The 19,563-nt window shown below is 31.7% G+C and overlaps 3 protein-coding genes across 3 annotated transcripts; 2 read left to right on the top strand and 1 right to left on the bottom strand.

Moving 5' to 3' along the window:
- The first annotated feature begins 9,194 nt into the window (after positions 1–9,194).
- LOC128041330 (U-box domain-containing protein 12-like) lies at positions 9,195–10,118 on the top strand. Its single transcript, XM_052631421.1, has one exon. It carries the CDS (start codon positions 9,195–9,197, stop codon positions 10,116–10,118), a length of 924 nt encoding a protein of 307 aa, XP_052487381.1.
- A 4,084-nt stretch (positions 10,119–14,202) lies between these two features.
- On the top strand, positions 14,203–15,857 carry LOC105770586 (GDSL lipase). Its single transcript, XM_012591857.2, has 5 exons — positions 14,203–14,546; positions 14,626–14,747; positions 14,831–15,040; positions 15,142–15,388; positions 15,486–15,857. The coding sequence occupies exons 1-5, from the start codon at positions 14,291–14,293 to the stop codon at positions 15,734–15,736; spliced, it is 1,086 nt and encodes a 361-aa protein (XP_012447311.1). The 5' UTR covers positions 14,203–14,290; the 3' UTR covers positions 15,737–15,857.
- Positions 15,858–16,519: 662 nt separating this feature from the next.
- LOC105770259 (probable transcriptional regulatory protein At2g25830) lies at positions 16,520–19,458 on the bottom strand. The gene is made up of 6 exons (XM_012591377.2): positions 18,884–19,458; positions 18,515–18,576; positions 18,171–18,327; positions 17,798–18,075; positions 17,136–17,256; positions 16,520–16,952 (listed from the first exon to the last, which is right to left on the bottom strand). Exons 1-6 carry the CDS (start codon positions 19,148–19,150, stop codon positions 16,860–16,862), a joined length of 978 nt encoding a protein of 325 aa, XP_012446831.1. The 5' UTR covers positions 19,151–19,458; the 3' UTR covers positions 16,520–16,859.
- Positions 19,459–19,563: the final 105 nt, after the last annotated feature.

Below are 19,563 nucleotides of genomic sequence, written 5' to 3'. Positions count from 1 at the left end.
CAAATATTGAACCGACTATTCTCAGTCATTAATCAAAAAAACATATCAAATTGGATCCTAAACTTTAGGGACATAGTCATTACATCCTTGGAAATATATTAGTTTACCTTCTCTCAATATTTCGCTATCGAGAAAAGTCACTTTCTTCCATATGTATATGTACAAGTGCAGCACGTTGAAATGATTGTCCAATTTCACTATCTTGGCAGGCAACTATATGTTGTCCGTTGTCAGTTTTTCCAACTCCATATAATTAATGCGTAACCGAACAATATTGTGTATTATTTCCAGCTGATTATCATCAAAGAGTTGACGATTGAGGAGCAAAAAAAAAGATGCATGCTTACATCGATCCATTCAGCCACTGCTGCCCGCATAACCACACAATCACATGACAATGAATTTTTACTGATGTTTTGAGAAATAAAGCCTCCTCTGAATTATTGAGATGACAGCAAAGATTACTGCATGAAGATTTCAATTTTTAATGTCGGGAACTGTGGAATTAATGTGGTGAGATAACAAGGTTGATGTAATAATGATGAAGGGTGTTGAAAAAGGTTTGAAATGGTGTAAACCCAGAGTCATTATCTAACATCGGATAACAAAAGTTTTTCTAAAAACGATTGATTTCTGACACTAATTTATCATCTTTTTTGTAAGACAATTTCAAGCTCTGAAACATAGCTTTATATCAACTGGATGATCAGGTGGCTGGCTACCTCTGCCAAGTCTCTTTCTATTACACAGTACACACCCATACCCACTTTTTTTTTTCCCCCAATTTCTTATTATTATTTGTTTCTGATGTACCTTAAAATTTGTCTTTGAAACAAAGGCCAAGGCAGAAAATTTTTGTTTGACTTGTGTGTCCTTTCTGCAAACAATAAACTTTGGTCCACTTAAAAGTGGAACAATAGCAAAGAACAATCTACTGTAGCACCAAAGGGTTTCTTTTCCTTTTTTGGCTTAGAAGCTTAAAATTTTGGCCAATGGCCATCGTCTCTTTTCTTTTCTTTTTTCCCTTAACGCAGAGTTATCAATATCATAAATTCATATTTATGCAAAGCTTTGTCCCAACTTTAGTAAGAATTTTGTTATTATGATTGACTGTCAACTTCACACTCAAAACAATAATTGTCATCCACTGCTGAAATTTGTAGCCATCATCTTTTTCTTCTTCTGAGTATATATTATTGTGGTCCTTCAAAGTACTGACTTACCCAAGGGAAATTTCGGAGTTAACCAAAAAGCAAATCATACACCCAAGCTTATATCTACAAAAATAAATTTGGATTTAAATTTTGGTAAAATACACTATTCTAATTTATAAAATACCCATTTTCTCTCAAATTCAAAGAAAATTATATAAAATTGCTTGAAATTTACTTACTAAAAAATTATAAATCGTCAAGAATGGAGTATATTTATTATAAATCTCACGTTACCAAGATAATACGAGATTACCCTTATGTTATTAATCCGCACAATGTAATCCAAACATATTAACATGTAATTGTTAGGTTTTTGTTGCATGACTAATAAGTGAGTATTTTTTTAATTTAAAATATCACATCAACAATTTTAATAAAAAAGTTTTAATCAGATTAACAATTGAACTTAAATTTTAAAATATAAAAAGTATAAAGACTAAATTCCAAATGTAGAAAAATACAAAGACTTAGAGCAGATTTTAACCATATATTTTTTATTTGAATACTTTTCCTTTAAATTTTAATTATGGAGAAATATTTTTATCTAATTATTTACAATTACAATTAGACAGTAACCTCACTGTGCAAAAACAGAATATATTAAATTTCAACAAATTCTAGCAAATATAAGTAATTAATTAATTGACGTTCTTATATATTTATGCTTCATGGGTTGTCAAGCTCAATAAAAACAGTATCAGAACCAAAAATAGGTAGCGTTTGAGAAATTTATATTTTAAAAATATTGTAAGTTGTGCAAAACATTTCAATATACAATTCATATTAATTATAAATTTAATACATCACAGTTTACATCTAAACTTATGATTAACATATTTTATTATGTGTTCCTAAAATCGAAACAACACAAACATTAATATTTTCTTATAAGATATTCAAAGAATGAAAGAGTTAAAATATTTACACTTTTTTTTTCTAATTTGGTACCTAAATTTATTAAATGTTGTACAAATTATGCAAAATACTAAACGTGTTAGTTTTTTTGTGCTACAAAAATATTGTCAAGATCAGATAAAATTCAAGTTAAAAAGAGTATTGAGCCACGCTTAACTAATTAGTGTTAAATAAGGAAAAAATTTAAACCCCAAATTAAAATAAATTCATTATTTTCAACAAATCAAATAACTAACTAAATAAATAAAACTAAAAGTAATTGAACATATAAAATACAAAAATATTATATCATCTGTCACATGTCGGTCATACATTGATTAATTTTGCTACCTCGTAAAAAATGATGAATTTACTAAATTAAGAATCAATGAAAATAGTTATTCAGAATATATAAAAAAGAAACCATTAAATGATCACTGAATATACAAATTCTTTATTTCTAATAACAAATATTCTAACAGTATCTAAATAAATTTAGTCGCAATTCCATAAAAGAAGAACACCAAATATATAGCAGTTCATGCTATATAAAATAGAAAACAAAATGGTTACATATTATCTTCATCTGGAAACAGGTAAATTCCTATTACAAAGGGAATATATGGCATCGCTGCATTAAATAGAAGGCCCTCACATTATCACCCAAAGCAAGAGAGTGCCCCAAAACCATCAACACTCAAGAATTTATTACATGTTTAAATATTTATTACTTCAAACCATTTCCAGCTTGCTCAATTTTCATTTTATATAATAAAATGTTAAATACTCCTATTAGTCTCTGTGTTATGTTTAACTTGTGAATTCAGTCCTTGTATGTTAAATTTTGATTTTTCTAGTCTTCACCAAATGGTAGTTGTTAAATTTATTAAATTTTAGTTTAATTCATTTTTCTTGTTGTTACCATGTATTACTTGTAAAACAATCCATTAATAAATTTAAAGGTTGTCGTCAATATTAAAATTTTAAAATTCAAAAAATATAGAAATTAATAATATTTAATTTAGGAAATGAATTAAATTTGTAATTTTATGCATTGTATAAGATCAACAAGAAAACTTAACCAAACATATTTAATCTGTTACCTTTTAGATCAAAATTTAAATTTTGAATTTTGAAAATGCAATGAATAAAATTGTTCGATTCAAAAGTATAGGGACCGTTATTGACCAAGTTAAAATACAATTATATGAAACCTAAATATACAACCTCATGTACAATATACGGACTAATAGCATAAATTAACCTTTTAAGTAATAGTAGATTAGGTTTAGTTATCCAATTTTATCAAAATTTCGATTTTTAAAATGTTAATCTTAACCCAAATAATATCAGTTAAATGTGTTTAGTTAATTTTTGTAGATTTGGTCTATATAAATCTTTATACTTTTCAAATTGTGAAATTTTAAATTTTCGTAAAACAATAGTAGTTAAAATAGTAACTCAATTTTAATGAGTAATTTATAGAAATAACACATGACATTACACATATGACCATATGTTTTAACACATCAGATTTTGAAAATAGAGTAACTTAATAAATTTATTGTTTATCGTTTGGTGAGGACTGAAATTTTAAAATTTAAAAAGCACAAGATCTAAAAACAATCAAATTAAAGTACAGGAATTAAACTCATAGCTTTCATAAAGTATGAGGACTAAAAACAGAATTTAACCATATATTTAAACATGGAAACCAGGGCAGCATAGAAAAGAGTGCACCATTGACAGTACCACCGGCGAGGAAACCGTCTTCTAGTCACATTCTGTCTCTCTCACTCCCAGTCACCCCATCCCCCAGCTTTACTTTACTTTTTTAAGTAGCACAATCAAACCCTCACCCTTAGATAACTGACTGTCGGCATCCGCTTTTTCTGCCACGTGTATTCATCCTTCATTATTTAATTGGATTAATTTGACTTTTAATCCTCAACTTGACAATTAAATTTGCTTTAGTAATGTAAAAGTTTAATAAGGTAAAACCTCATGTTCATTTACTTCCCCTTGGTATATAATTTTATATATTATCATCAATTACTAATAATTCATCATGAAATTTTTAATATGAAATTAATTTAATTTCATTATTCTTATTAATATTTTAACATTTAATTAAATGACAATGTATAAATTTATAATTTGTCAGAGTATATTAAATATTATTGTTACTCATTGATTCCATTGATCCATTGCAACAAAATAAAATGGACACTTTTAGTAGACTCTTCCTCCAACAAAGCTACCAACGTTATCCATTACGTCTAAGGTCTACTTGGAAAAAGTGAAAGGATACAATAGGATGAAAAGAATGGTAAATAAGTAAGTCAAAGAAATAAAAATATTTTATTTGTGATATTTTTTCAATTCTTTTCTCTGAATATTTTTCATTGGTTGATGAAAGATGATTTTCAACAATGGCGGCTGTCGGAAAAGAAATTACTGACAATAATATTAAGGGTGGATTTAGATTGACGACTGAATGCGGTGCGTTTATCTTATTTTTTTGTCTTACGTTACAGTATCTAATTTCACTACCACCGCTGTTTTTACACTAACCGTAGGTAAACACACCGCCAATCCAAACCCACCCTAATTGCCTAATTGATACACAAATCTTATTCAGTTGGTAAAAATTTGTGGTCTATCCAAAAAGAAAAACATTAATAATTTTTTTCTCTGTCCCTAATTTTTTCGCGAATGAATTTTCTTGTAGAACATTTATATTTTTACATTTTTATTATTTTACGATCCTTCTATCATCCGTTTATAACAGGTATTTTATTGAACTTTAAACTAATTAAGATGTATAAATTGAATAAAAAAATAAAATGGGAAGATTTAATAATATCATCTTAAAGTGGCATTTCTATATATAGTTATTGTAGAATGGGATAGAAGAATCTAAGGTTTCAATTTAGTTAATGGGACATAATAATTATTAATCATGACGATATAAAATAATGATAGCTGTTGATAATAATTAAAACAAATATGTGGAGGTGGAGATAATCCATACTCTATATTGCTTAAGTGGACAGCTGATAGATAGCGACCTTCATTTAATTTTATATATCTATGTGTATTTTCTAGTTTAAAAGACATTTTCATAATTGTATAAGAATCCAGAGACATATGCTTTAAAGTTTATGCAAGAAGAGGTCCAAACATGATAATAAAAATAACCTCCGCTAAATTAATAATTATTTCATTTACCAACTATTAATTAATAATAATACGAAACAAACACATCATAATAAATACATAGTTAAGTATTAATTATAAATATTAACTAATATTTATTTTAAATAATATCTTATTATTAGCCGATGCTACACTAACAATATATATCAAATATTCTCCTAATAATTAAAAACAATTTACGATGTGGTTAGATTAAATCAATATAAATCATCTTATAAAATATGTAAAAATTAGATCCTACTTGTTGTTATATATAGAATACGAAGGAAGTAATATATACACTGCATCTTATAAGGTTATTTCGTGCATTCACATAACAGAAATAACAAAATAAAATAAATACACTAGACAAGCATATTGATTTTGATTTTCTCTTTCTCTGCTTCTGTCTAATTTTTATTAATTAAAAGTGCCAACACATTTATATGGGTTCCACGGTTGAAGCCTTTGGAAGGTCAACAGAGGGCCCTGAACGGCGGTGGCTTGAATAGGGTTTGACGACGGTGATGATGAACGACGATGCTGGTGGTGAATGGAGGTGTTGGGAGGAGAAGCAACCACGCGAAAAGAAGAAATCTGATAGTGATGATAAAAAGATAATTAATTAATTGAATATGGAATACAACACTTAATCGACAAAAGAGTTTTTCAGATTTCAGTTCTTCTCATGTCGGCATTTTAGGGTAAGAAATGGTTAAAAAACCGCAGCTAGGATTTATCCTTTACATAACTAGCTAGTTTGCTCATAGTTTCGTCACTTGGAAAAGGAAAGAAAATAGTTCTAAGTATGCATATAGTTAATTAGCTTTTTTACCCTGTGACGGTTATATAATTAATATCTTTTAAGTATTTTTATAACATTTTACAAATGTTTAATTTTAAAGTCTTAATAATTAATAATTGATATTATAATGATTTTCATCATCTTAAATTTTATTTTTTTTACACGAGATTTATTTTTTATCTTTTGTTTTGCTAGTGCCAGCCTCCGGACTAGCTACTGCCTGCCTTTTTTCTCTCCCATCAACCCTTTATTTCTTTTTTCTTCTCATTCACTACACGTGTCTTCTCCCTTTTCAATTTATAAATCTATTTTGTGCGTATTTTTGTTATCTTCACAAGTTGTGATGGACAAAATACGGTGCTTGCCGTTCGCTGAAACTCCGCAGCAAATAGTAGTTTTTCTTGGAAAGTGGGTGGCTCTTCGTCAATTTCTTAATCTATTTCTGATTTGAGAGTATTTTAGAATAATAAACGATTTCACGTGTCGATTTGAACCTGTGTTGTCTTACGTTTTATACGTTTTTTGTTTGTTTTTCCACTGGTTAATAAGTTTTTAGTTTTAGAAGTTTTTGTCTGCTTTTGTAGCACGTTTTTTAATCTTGCTTATACATGTAATCTTAGTTTTACAAGTGATTTTAGGGATGATTTTGTTGTCGTCCTCTCTAGTTTGGTGAATACTTGACTATTTTGTCGATTTTTGCTCGCCGCTTTGGACTATCCAAGATTGATTTTTTTATTGTATTAAGTACTTGCAATCACTTCAGATATGTCGTGCTTGAATTGTGACAAAGTCAATTGTCAACGTGTCATAATGTTCTATTGATGTTGAGGCTAAAGCTTTTGTTGTGTTGGTGGGGCTTGTCCTTCATCATCTACGACAAGTGCTTGCTATTATTTTCTCCGAATTGTATGATTCCATTCATTGAATAAATTGTGAATTAAACTTTCAAAAAAAATATTTTACCAAAGCAAAAAAACTAGACGAAAAATAGAATAATGTATTAAATATTAAAAACCTACACACTACAAAAATAGAACATCCATTTATAATAGTTTAAAATATATGTACTTAATAGAATTAATTGCAATAAGGAATTGGTTTCAAAATTAAATAAATTTTAAAAATAAATGAAGATATTATTTATTGATACTAAAATGTTGATTGATGAAGTCCGACACTTCTCACACTATAACTTCTTTCGTCTAAAATTGTTAGTTTTTTATTTATTTAAATATTATTACTTAAATAATATGTATTTAAAATTATTTACTAAAATGGATAACATTTTAATAAGAATTTCGAGATAGCAATTTGAGATCACACGTCAAACATCAGTCTGAAGAGAATCGCTCTCATCTTGAATCCCAAATAGCAATGGCAATTTAGGTATAAAAATATAAAAATTCAAGTTAGTGTTCTAAACATATTATTGTGATAAATAATAATAATTTTTTATAATATTTGATAATAAAAGTCTAAAATTGTTGCTCCTTTGTCATGAAAAACTTCCTTTTAGATAATATATTATTTATACGAGAGCAGCTTGTAAATAAATTTAATAATAAAGTCCCAACTAATTAATTAATTATTATGTGTCATCATTTTCACTTGACTTTTGTTACATAGGGTATGCATTTCTTGTTGATTTTAAAATTTAAACTCGATTCAATTTAGTTTCAACAACTAAATACTAAATTATAGTTTTCATTCTTTTATCGAGTGGTGGAGTTAAAATTTTTTTGGTGGAATTAAATTGTAAATTTTTATGATAGTAAAAATATAATTTTACAATTTAATAGTCTATATCTTTATAAGTTTTAAAGAATTAAATCAACTTTTATTATTTTTGAGGTTAAAAGTGTAATTTTATCATTATTAATTTAAAATTCTATAAATTTTAAGATAATCAGTGTCGTGCCAACCCCTGGCCCCACCACTGCTTCTACTTTATTCAATCATTCAAAATTACTTTTCTATGATCTTATTAATAGCATTATTATCAAACACGCCTTAAATATTTTTGAAGGTAATTATCTGTATATATATATATGAAGTCTTACACTAGAAAAAATGAAGGTGCTTGGGGTTGGTCTCTACTTCAATTTTAAAAATTTATCATCAAATTATTGTTTAAAAAGGAAGAAGATGGAGATTTTATGGATGGGCCCTTGGGCTATCCATGTCCATTCTCCAATTTATTGGGCTTAAGACCCTACCCATGTTAAAAATAGAAAAAAAAGGTTTTTTTTGTATAAGTTTTAAATTTATAATTTACATTTAAACATATTCTTAAATTCCAATTTTTATTACAAATTTTTTTAAAAGTAAAAAAAATATTAAAACTGAAACAATTACCTAAATGTAAATGAAAATATAATTTTTCATAAAAAAACAAAGCAAGACAAAATCATTAAGGAGTGAGGAGTGGGCATCGTCGATTTCCAGAACGTAGCAAATTGGGGCCCTGATGATACATAGATAAAGACGTTTTGACTTCCAGCTAACCAAAACAAAAGGGCTTTTTGAATTTCACGTCCACCTGATTTAAATTTTCTCGGCCCCATGTCTATGTGGGCCCCTGTAGGCCCAACAATATCGTAAGATTGGATATTCTGTTTGTATTTTCCCACCAACTGCGTGCTGCCACGCGTAGGTATAGTGAATGATTAGCCGTCAGGTCGTAACAATCACATCTTCTTCAGCTTCTTGTTGATGTTGATGTGTCTCCTTCTCAATGGGTTGCCGTACCGGTGTGGGACCCCATATGCTTTAACTCCACATCTCATTTTTTATAAAAGGATAAATATGCCGTTAATCCCTATGGTTCAATGAAATTTTAGGTTTATTTAAAAGTCCTATTTCAGTCATTAACATCATCGTTTAATAGTTATAAAAGATGTTTACTTGCTGATTTGATTTGGGTGGAGACAAGATTATTAAAAAACTATCAAAACAATGCTTAAAAATTTCCCAATGATGTTTTGCATTGAATTCATCTACATCTCTGTTCTTTCTTCTACAAAATCATCTTAAAGCATGACCTTCGAAACATTTGTTACCATTTCCATAACTTAATTCAAACCATGTCAACAGCTAAACTTCGAGAAACCATTCATGAATATCTATCTGAAGCACAATCAGATTCTCATGAAGTTCAGCAAAAAGCACTACAAACCCTAGCTTCCATTACCAGAGTTAGTCCCCAAAACAGAAGTTTACTGGCTCAATCTTATGGAGCAATCCCTGCCCTCCTTGCCCTATCTAAATCCATCTCTCCCATTATCCAAACTCTCTCATTATCTGTACTCTTTAACCTCTCTTTAAACCCAAACCTTAAACAGTCTCTTGCGGATATGGAAACCATCAACCATCTCAACTCCATAATCCTCTCCCCAACCTCCCCACCTGAGTCCACCAAGTTGGCTTCTTCCCTCATTTGTAGCCTAGCCATGCTTGACAAAAACAAGGCCAAGTTCGGCGTGGCTGGAACCATCCCTTTGTTAATCCATGCAATTTCAGACCCGTGCAACGCAGCAGCTCATCACCTGCTTAGCACTTTAGCTGAGCTAGTGCAGTTCCATGGAAACTGCACCCTAGCTGTCCGAGCCGGAGCTATCCCCGTATTAATCCATGTGGTGGAAAGCAGCGATGGAGAAGACCTTTCCGGGACTTCCCTAGCTGTCCTGGGCCTCCTTTCTAAGTTCGATGAAGGGTTGAACGCTTTGAAAAAGACGGAGCAGATTGTTAGTTCGATGTTGGAGGTGCTAAAAGGGAGATGCATGTTGAGCAAGGAAGGCGCGGCCGAAATCCTTGTTCGACTGTTCGATGAAAACGAGGGCTGCCTTGCAGATGCTTTGAACCTCCCGGAGTTCTTAACTGTGCTGGCTGATATCTCGGTCAGAGGATCCGCGAAAGCTCGAGAGATGACTGCTCAGTTGCTAAAGAAGACGATGGATGCTAATTTGGTTTCCTACAGTGACGGAAGTCATATGTTGCTCCAGTGGTAGTAATAATAATATAGTATTAATTAAGATTTTATTCTATAATAATAGTATTTGTTTTATATAAATTTAGAATTCATGGAGTTTGATTTGTTATTTAATAAATATTTAAATTTAAATTGAGATGTTATATATTTTGATATGTGCTTACATGTTTATGGATTGTACTTTAACGTTACTAAATTTGGAGATCCGAGAGTTCATAAGAATTTCAGGTTGCATGGGTTAAATGGTTTAAATATGAATGTAGTTAAAAGAATAGGGTTTAACCCGAAAATTTTAATTTTTTTTATTCAAGTTGATATGGATAACTCAATTAACTTAGATTATTTAATTCAAAATTTAAATTTTTTATTAAATTTTTCGAATCAAATCAATTTTTGCTCAGAATATTTTTTTTTCTTTTCGTACCCATTTCGTTTTTGCATAATCAGTACACTTGCACATAAACACTTTTCTTGCCAAAATGTTTCAAGTGTTTTCCTACTACCCGCTATTATCTTCCATTTTCAGTAGTTCAAGTAATTTCTCTTATTTCTACTACTCACATTCTTACTTCTCGTTTTAACCATCTTTTAATAACTTTTTACCTAAGTCTTACAATTAAGGGTAAACTATTAAAATAGTCACTTTTGTTTGCCTTAGATTACATTTTAGTCACTTATGTTTGAAATGTTACGTTTTAGTCACTTACGTTATCGTGTTGTAACATTTTAGTCACTGAGTCGTTAATTGTTGACAATGGTGTAACGGTAAGTTGATGTGGCATGTTAAATCATCATTTCAAACGAAAATTTTAGGTTAAATTCTACAATTGGTCCCTATATTTTTTCATTTTCAATGATTTAAAAATCTTCTAACTTTTTTTTTCCATTCTCTTATGCTTCTCCCTCTATTTTCCTCCATTCTTCATTTCTTTTAACATAGTTTTTCTATGCTTTCCATTTTTAACTAGTTCACAAGCTCGCCTCACTCAAAAAAATTAAATTGTTCAAAAAAATAAAACATAGAAAAACTAAGTTGAAAGAAATGGAGAAGGGAGGAAAACAAAGGGAGAAGCATAAGAGAATGGAAAAGAAAGAAAGTTTAAAAAACATAAAAGAAAAAAATTAAATTGCTCCAAACGAAAAAATATGGGGACCGATTGTATAAATTAACCTAGAATTTTTGTTTGAAATGATTATTTAACGTGCCATATCAGTTTACTGTTACACCATTAACAGAAACTAACGGCTCAGTGACTAAAATGTTACAACGTGATAACATAAGTGACTAAAACGTAATATGAGCCAAACAAAAGTGACTATTTTGGTAGTTTACCCTACAATTAAATAGGAGGTTTGAATGTTTCATTCGGAGATTTTTTTTATTTTTTACCAAATTTAAGTATTCTAAAATTTTCTCCACAATTTTCTTTTTAAAATTACAATAACCGTCGTAGCTCATCTTTTTCAATTCCTTGTTTCCATCACCAACGCCTGCAAATGCACTTATTTTCTAAAATTTGCTCTGATTTTTCTCTCCATTATCTCTCAATCACATCTCATTTTGTTATTATTAAGAACCCCTTGCACCTTCGCTACTTCTTTAAAGAACGATGGCATGAAACTTACAAAAATATCCATATTTTAACTTCAATTTTCCCATCAAGTTTTATGAACACAAACTTGTCTTCCACTTAATTTTAATTAATCTCACAAAAAATTTTAAAATTCATTTAAACTTTTTTTCAATTTTCATTAAAATTTTAAAATCTTTAAGAGTTTTAATTAGCACCTAAACTTATATATAGAGATATATTATCCCTCAAAAAAGATATATTAATCTTTGCTTTCAAATATGAATTTATATATTAATCTTCATTAATCAGTGTTTTCCTACTTACACAGTAGTTTATGTATGTGTTGTTTTTTGTACCAGTCATCTAACTACGTGATGATAAAACTTGATCGTTTTTATGTCTAAGTTGAAACAAAAGAGACAGAATTCCAATAACTGCAAGCAATAAAATAGATAATAGAACATGAAAGTAGACAAAAACTGATGATGAGCAAAGGGTCCCATTTTCCATACGAAACAACTTGTCAATGTATTGCTGGTAACCAAAAAAAGAAAAAGAAAAAAAAAAGAAGCTTTAATCAAATGAGGAACACAACTTGTAACACCAAACTACTGGTTTAAGCTTTCACCATTAATGTCATTATTCAAAGCTTAAAATTGTTTCTGTTGAGAGCCAACAACAGTTCACTCTCAACAAAGAAATACAGTTACATGTTCCAATATAATTCTCAGACAAATTTTGAGGTTGTTGGTTGAATTTTTCATGGACTTAAGTCATCCATATGTAATCCATACTAAACAGTTCTTTTTATAGAAAAAAAACTATATGAAGTATGAAAGTGAGAAAAAACATATGCAAGAAAAACATTTCCCTGACCCCAGCAAACCGCCCAAAAATTTCAAAGATAGCTATTGAATATCGATGTATGCGGTCCTTTGTCGGATTGACCTTTCTATTATTTTCACCCCAGCAAACACCAGATGGAGATGAGAAGACCCAGAAAGTGAAAAACTCGAGGACGACAATGAAATTTCACCAAATTACTGTACAGTAATAAATTCCAAAATAACCCTCAATGATCCCCCTTGCAGCAAACAGGCAGCTGCTGCCTAGCTGCAGGCTGAGAGCTACCACCATATCTGTATCATACATATCTGGTGTTTGTTATCTTGTGGCATATATGAGCAAAAAATTATGAAGAACATGTACAAAATACAATGGGAAATGTTACTACTGCAAGAAGTGAAGTAATAATGGAATGAGCAGAGAGTTGTCAGCATCTACGCCCCTAGAAGATATAATGTAGCTCTCATTTCTCCTGCTGTCGGATTGGTGTTCCATAGGATAGGAGACAAGACAAAATTAGACCCATGTGAATGCCAGTTAAACGACCTTTGCTGCAATAAAAGACTCGATTTTTCAAAGAGCTGGTACTGGGATTGTCATGACTGCTACAGAGGGTTGGTTGTTTGTTTTTTTGGACCACTAGTGAACATGTTCTTAGACGTATCAAAATAATTTCATTATCAAAGTCCTATTTCTCTTATGTTCATTAAAACTTGTTTGGTCTGTTTTCATACAAGAAGAAAGAACATATGGATATAAATGTAGATAGGCTCCTTATGTTTGGTAATAAGTCTTGTACCTAATAAGAGAATTTAAAACAGTGTCTCTTTCTTTTTTGGAAGTGTTGGTTTGAGCCACATATTTTGTAATCTTTTGACAGCTCAAAGGAACTGAGATATGTGTAGAGATCTCAATAAAAAGAACATGTACGGAATCACAGATTTGAACTCCACGTCTACTGCTGTGATCATCAGTTTGTTGATCCAAAGGAAAAATAACAAGTGAAAACAGGGCATCAATATTCAATGGTAGTAAGTTAATAATGGCATAAACAAGAAAAGAAAAGCAGAAAAGCCTATTAAATCAACTGATGTTAAGTGAAGGCAGCTCAGAAGTCAGAACAAAGTGAAGGCCACACCCAGAAAAGATTTTATCAAGAAATGGAAGGTCAAGGGCCTGCTTATTATGTAAGTCGCTACGTCCATTTTGTCTTTTGAGGCTACTGACTGGAATAATAATCTAAGTCCAAAGCTGAGTTTCATACTTCGGGTGAGCCCAATTTCATGAATGTGGTCTAGCCCAATAACTAGAAAATATTCTTATAAATCCAACTTAAATAACTACAGCTGAAAATCCAGATATTGAATTCGGGCTTGATTTATGATTTGTGTACACTCTGATTCTGTAAAAAACAAGTTAAAAATGGTAAAAATACAAGGGAAGCCCCTGTACTTAGGGCAAATTATATTTCAACTCTTCTACTTAAAAAATAGACAAATTAACTCTTATTCATTTCCGAACCTATAAATTAATCCAGCTCTTACGTCCAGTTAACGTGACACCAATAGTATAATATAGATAATTTTATAGGTGCTAGCTAACACTTAAATTACGTACCTTTAATGACATTCCTTATTTGTCTTCACCCACTATTTGCTAATATTTAATTCAGCAGCGTTCACAAGGATTTGCTCAGATTTTCAGTATCTTATATATAAGACGATTACAGGAGCGTAATTAAAAGCATATATCAGTTTTATTTGTTCACATAATGGCGAACCTAAGGGCTTCCTGTATTAGTTTCTTGCTTTGTTTTACAACATGTATCAACCTGATTAGCTCCCATTATCTGCCTGAAAACCATGTTGCTTTGTTCATCTTTGGTGATTCACTTTTTGATCCTGGAAACAACAACTATATCAACACCACCGCCGATTTTCGGGCTAATTTCTATCCTTACGGCGAGACCTTCTTCAAATGCCCTACTGGCAGATTCTCAGATGGTCGACTCATCCCAGATTTTATTGGTAAATTCACTTCAAACACTTCAAATTCTCATTATAATCAAATTCATCGCCCTTTGATTCTTTACCCTTTTTTTAACAGCCCAGTTTGCTGGATTACCAATAATCCCAACATATTTACAGCCTGGAAAGCGTAAGTTTACAGATGGCGTGAACTTTGCTTCAGGTGGAGCCGGTGCTCTCGTTGAATCCCATCAAGGATTTGTATGTAATATCGGTTTATCATCTTCATCTTTTATTTTTTGGGGGGGTTCATATTTAGATGATTTGTTGTCTATGAAAACCAGGTTGTGGACTTAGAAACTCAAATAAAATACTTCAACAAAGTTGAGAAATCATTGAGACAAGAACTAGGAGATGCAGGTGCCAAGAAATTGATGTCCAAAGCTGTCTACTTGATTAGCATTGGAGGCAATGATTACTTCACCAAAAACTCAAGTGTTTCAGATGAAGAGTTTGTTTCCATGGTGCTTGGCAACCTCACTGTTGCTCTCAAAGTAATTTATAGTTTTCTTTAGAAAAAACCCAGAAAATTTATCATTTTCTACCCTTCATGTGCAAAGGTTGCTTAATTTTTTTTTACTTTAAATTGGTTCAGGAAATATACAAGAAAGGAGGGAGGAAATTTGGGTTCCCAAATCTGTTACCACTGGGTTGTTTACCCTACATGAAAGCACAATCAGGGGGTTCTTGCATTGATGAACTGACAGCAATAGCTAAACTTCACAGTGCTGAACTTCTCAAAACCCTGGTTAAGTTACAGAACCAGCTTGAAGGGTTCAAATATGCTTATTACAATTTGTATCAGTCTTTTACTGAAAGGTTGAACAACCCTTCAAAATATGGTAATTCTGAAAATGGCTTATTACTTTTGCATGAAAGGTTTAAATAAGAAGGGTGTTATTTTAGGTGACCGTTTTTTGTGTGGTATATGGTGTGAAGGTTTCAAAGATGCAACGACAGCATGTTGCGGCTCTGGTCCGTACGGAGGAGTTTATAGCTGTGGAGGGAAAAGAGGGATAGAGGTGTATGAACTATGTGATAAACCTGGTGATTATTTCTTCTTTGATTCATATCATCCCTCGGAAAAGGCCTACCGGCAATTGGCGGAGTTAATGTGGGCTGGCAATACTGATATCGTTTGGCCTTACAATCTTAAAATGCTATTTCAAGACAATGCATTTTACCCGTAGAATAACTTTTTTTTTATTTCGTATTAATTCCAAAAATAAGATATCGTGTATTCGTATAATTATATGATATAAAATTTCTTACTTCAATATTTTAATAATATCATCTTTTATTATGTTTAAATGTCGCATTCATAAGATCCTGTATCTAAAATCTCGACGTCAGGACGAAGAAACATTAGGAAAGTCCAAGGAGCACATCTTCAATAAAGGATGGTAAGGTAGGCCATTTTAGGTTATCCTTATCCAGGAAAGGCTTTTGATAAGAACAAGTTGTTAAGGCTTTTTTTTGTCAAACTTTCTTGTTTTAGCAACGAAAAGTGGCCGATATGAGCAATTATGTTTGTCGTTTTTATCCTTGTTGTAGAAGGTTGTTTTGTTGCTGTGAGGAAATAAAAAGAATAAAAGAAAAGGAAAAGAACTTGTAACTAATACGTTATATTTTTTGTAGTAGTCACACATATTACTTCTATATTTTTTATTAATCAAAAAAGTACTTGTATGTCACGGAAATGTTAAGAAATGTATTCCGTAATAAAGTCCGTATTTAAAATCTTTTAAGTCATGCTCTTCAACGCATCTTAATAGGGAAGCAACTCAATAAACTTACCAACCTTCCAAGGTTAGCTCCAAAACATTCCCAACATAATATCGTTCCCAAGGTCAAATGTTCTTTAAGATTACTTCCACGGCTTTTTTTAGTATGGAAAACTATTCCCAAGAGATGATTCTACAAAAAATGATATTTCCTGAAACAAGCATCTACACTTGTTAGTTAAAGCAGAGTGACATTGCCAATTAATCCTTTATTCAAGACCAAGACATGGTTTAGGATTGAAAAGAGTGGTTTCAGCCATGGCAGCTCTTCAGAATTTGTAAAAAAGAATTTTGAGAGATTATCTAAACTGTGATACAAGTTAATACCGCTCAACCCTTTCTTCTTCCTTCCATTCTCAGAGGGTTAAAACTTGAAAATCAAATGATGAATATAAAGGTCCTCTAGGAAATCCCTAGCTAAAATGAGCAACAATGCAGCCAAGATTGTGATTTTTAAGCACCAACAACAGGTTAACTGACTCGCGGCATCAGAATATCAGTACCATCACTGAAATGGTCTAGATATAAATCACTTTTGGTCCGTATAAACAGCATCGACATCATCAAGTTCAAGTAATTGAGACGTAAGTTCCTTGTTCAAGTCCATAGCCTCATCATCCACCTGAAACCAATCGAAAAGTAAATGATGTCACTGCCAAGAGAAGCAAGATGGTGAAACAATAAAACACTGGCTTAGGCAGTTCAATGTATGCCAAGCATTCTGCAAAACTTAAGGTCAGCATCAGCCATATAGAAGGCAAAAGAACCTGGTTTAGCAGAAATTATCAACATTACAGAAAAATACCTCAATGGTGGTTAGTGGAAGTAGCTCAGAACCATTATCTGTCTCGAAATTTATCCCTTCATCACGTAGCTTTGAAAGAATTGTTGCATAGTTTTCTGCCGAACTTACAATCTTATAATAGCTGCAAGGAGGGATCAGGTTAGACTTTCCCCAGTCCAAGTGGCAAAACAACTTGCATTATTTGAAAAAGGAAAAAAAAAAAAAAGATAGGTTTGTAACGTATTATTGACAACCATACATGTGGACTTACTAAAGCATACAGATATCATAACATATAACGAGATAAAATCATGCCTATCATATTTGTAGAACCATAATACTGTCATTATATGTCCAAATATTTTCTTGTCTGGAACAGTTGAACAATCTCCAGTCAGAAAAGAAAACAAGTCATTCAAGTCTTGTATGCAAACAGTAAAATTGCATAGTTTGGAACTTCATGTACACCACAAGAAGGTTTGACTAGACGTACTTGCAAATTTTAGGTTACATGTTTTACGGCATAGCCAGTGATAGCCTTAACCTACGTAAAAGAGAGATGCTCAGAAAAGATAACTACAATTAATTCCTCTATATTTCTGTAGAAATTAAACATATTCAAAATGAAAAGAAGTACGGAAATATAATAGAAAAGATTGAGTTTGAAACAGAAAGAGCATTACCTCTCTGACCTATCCTCATCAGTATCGTCTTCATATGTTGGAGGCTCAATAACATCCTCAGCACCAGCATCTAATGCAATGTTAAGGAGCTGGTCTTTGTCAGCATCAGTGACTTTTATATTAACAACTCGAACACGCCTGAACTTGAACATAACAGAACCAGGATCTGCCATCTTTCCTCCACAGTCCTTGACAACCTCCCTAACAGCTGCCACTGACCGAGTTATTTTATCTGTTAAGACCTCCACTACCATGCTAACTCCACCATAACCATATACCTGAAAGAAGAGGTATACTTGAAGAGCCAATCTTACTGACTATCACTATAGCAACAAGTCTATAAATAAAATTAAGACAGTATTGATACACTGACCTCGTAAACTTTCTCAATGTAAGCTTCTTGCCCTTTCTCCGAAGCTCTCTTTATATTACGCTCCAATATTTCCTTGGGTACATCAAGCTCCTTGGCCTTATCAAGTACGGCAGCAAGAACGGTATTTGATGACGGATTTGGACCGCTTTTCTTTACACTGCCGCGCATAAAGCATCAATTTAAGACATTTTCGTCTCCATACAAAAATGTAGGGAAGTTGTACAAACTAGTAGAAATAATACATGATAGAACTTCCTGCAGTTAACTAATAAAAAAGCAATATGCAAAACTCTTTTTCGCATTAATATAGCTAATCAAGGAGGGACTATGAGCTACCAACTTACGCAGATACAACTTCTTTTCCAATCCTTGAATAGAGTTTGGCCTTCTTTGCATCTTGAGCACCCTGGATTTAATTAGAACAGTAGTATAAAATTATTTCATTGATTTTGAGTTTTTTTACCGCATATATAAGAGATGAAAACATATTTCAGTTCCACGCTAAAAGAAGATTAAACATAAGATAAACCATTTCCATTCATAAATTACAATTGGGTTTATCTTCTGTTGGGATTTTCATCAAACAGGTGGCAGCTAAACCATAAAACAGCTATATTTATTCGGGGAGGGGGGTCATGTCTCTTTTCTTTGAAATAAGGATCTTTCTAAGTTCATCAAAATGCGGGCATCTAAGAAAATAAGACAAAAGAGACCTTTCTGCCGGCAATCTTGGAAGAGCGCCTGCCCATGCAGAGAGGAGGGAAAGTGGATATACTTCGGAATTGATGCTCATTGCTGTCAGTGTTAACTTGATATAATACTGAAGGAGACGATGATATTGAGGATGCTGATGATAATAATAATTGCCTACTGCTTTTCAACAGATCATTTCGAGAAACAATCAAGGAAGTCGTGGGAACCCCATGTGTAAATCTGTGTAGTATAGCACCAACAGCTCTCGTTAGTGAAGATGATCCCATCTTTTATTTGCTTTACTTGGGATGTGGGTTTTTCTCTAAAATGGGAGACAACGACGGTTTTGCTTTGCGCTTTCTCGGACAACGAAACGGATAGCTTGGACCCTGGTCTCATATATTAGGTCTTGAAGTCTTGGTTCCCATCAATTGCAGTATTACATATAAAATGGGCCAAAGATTCCAACTTTCTTTTTTCAGTAATCACATGGAAAATTAACGTAAGAAATTCAGTAAAACGTTATTAAACTGTTCTGTTTAAACGTTATTAGACGTAATAGCTTGCCAAATTGATCAATGAGATTGGTGCTTCAATACTTTGATTCATGCAATTATCTTTCAAATTTTAAAGAATGAATTTTTCCCTCAGCTCCAGAGGCTTTATAATGGAGAAACCATATGGCCTAGGGATGAAAGTG

This window comes from Gossypium raimondii, chromosome 5 (genome assembly GCF_025698545.1).
Source record: "Gossypium raimondii isolate GPD5lz chromosome 5, ASM2569854v1, whole genome shotgun sequence".
In the NCBI taxonomy this organism is placed as follows: Eukaryota; Viridiplantae; Streptophyta; class Magnoliopsida; order Malvales; family Malvaceae; genus Gossypium; species Gossypium raimondii.
Note: the sequence above shows the minus strand (reverse complement) of the source record. Positions and strands in the feature narration are given on the sequence as shown.

Bases quoted from the DNA above. Each gene is read 5' to 3' on its own strand.
- LOC128041330 (XM_052631421.1), top strand. From the start codon at position 9,195: ATGTCAACAGCTAAACTTCGAGAAACCATTCATGAATATCTATCTGAA.
- LOC105770586 (XM_012591857.2), top strand. From the start codon at position 14,291: ATGGCGAACCTAAGGGCTTCCTGTATTAGTTTCTTGCTTTGTTTTACA. The intron at 14,748-14,830 runs GTATGTAATATC...TATGAAAACCAG, and splicing joins TTGAATCCCATCAAGGATTT to GTTGTGGACTTAGAAACTCA. The intron at 15,041-15,141 runs GTAATTTATAGT...AAATTGGTTCAG, and splicing joins ACCTCACTGTTGCTCTCAAA to GAAATATACAAGAAAGGAGG.
- LOC105770259 (XM_012591377.2), bottom strand. From the start codon at position 19,150: ATGGGATCATCTTCACTAACGAGAGCTGTTGGTGCTATACTACACAGA. The intron at 17,257-17,797 runs GTAATGCTCTTT...CCCTCCTTGCAG, and splicing joins GATGAGGATAGGTCAGAGAG to CTATTATAAGATTGTAAGTT. The intron at 16,953-17,135 runs GTATTTTTCTGT...GATTGGTTTCAG, and splicing joins TTCCACTAACCACCATTGAG to GTGGATGATGAGGCTATGGA.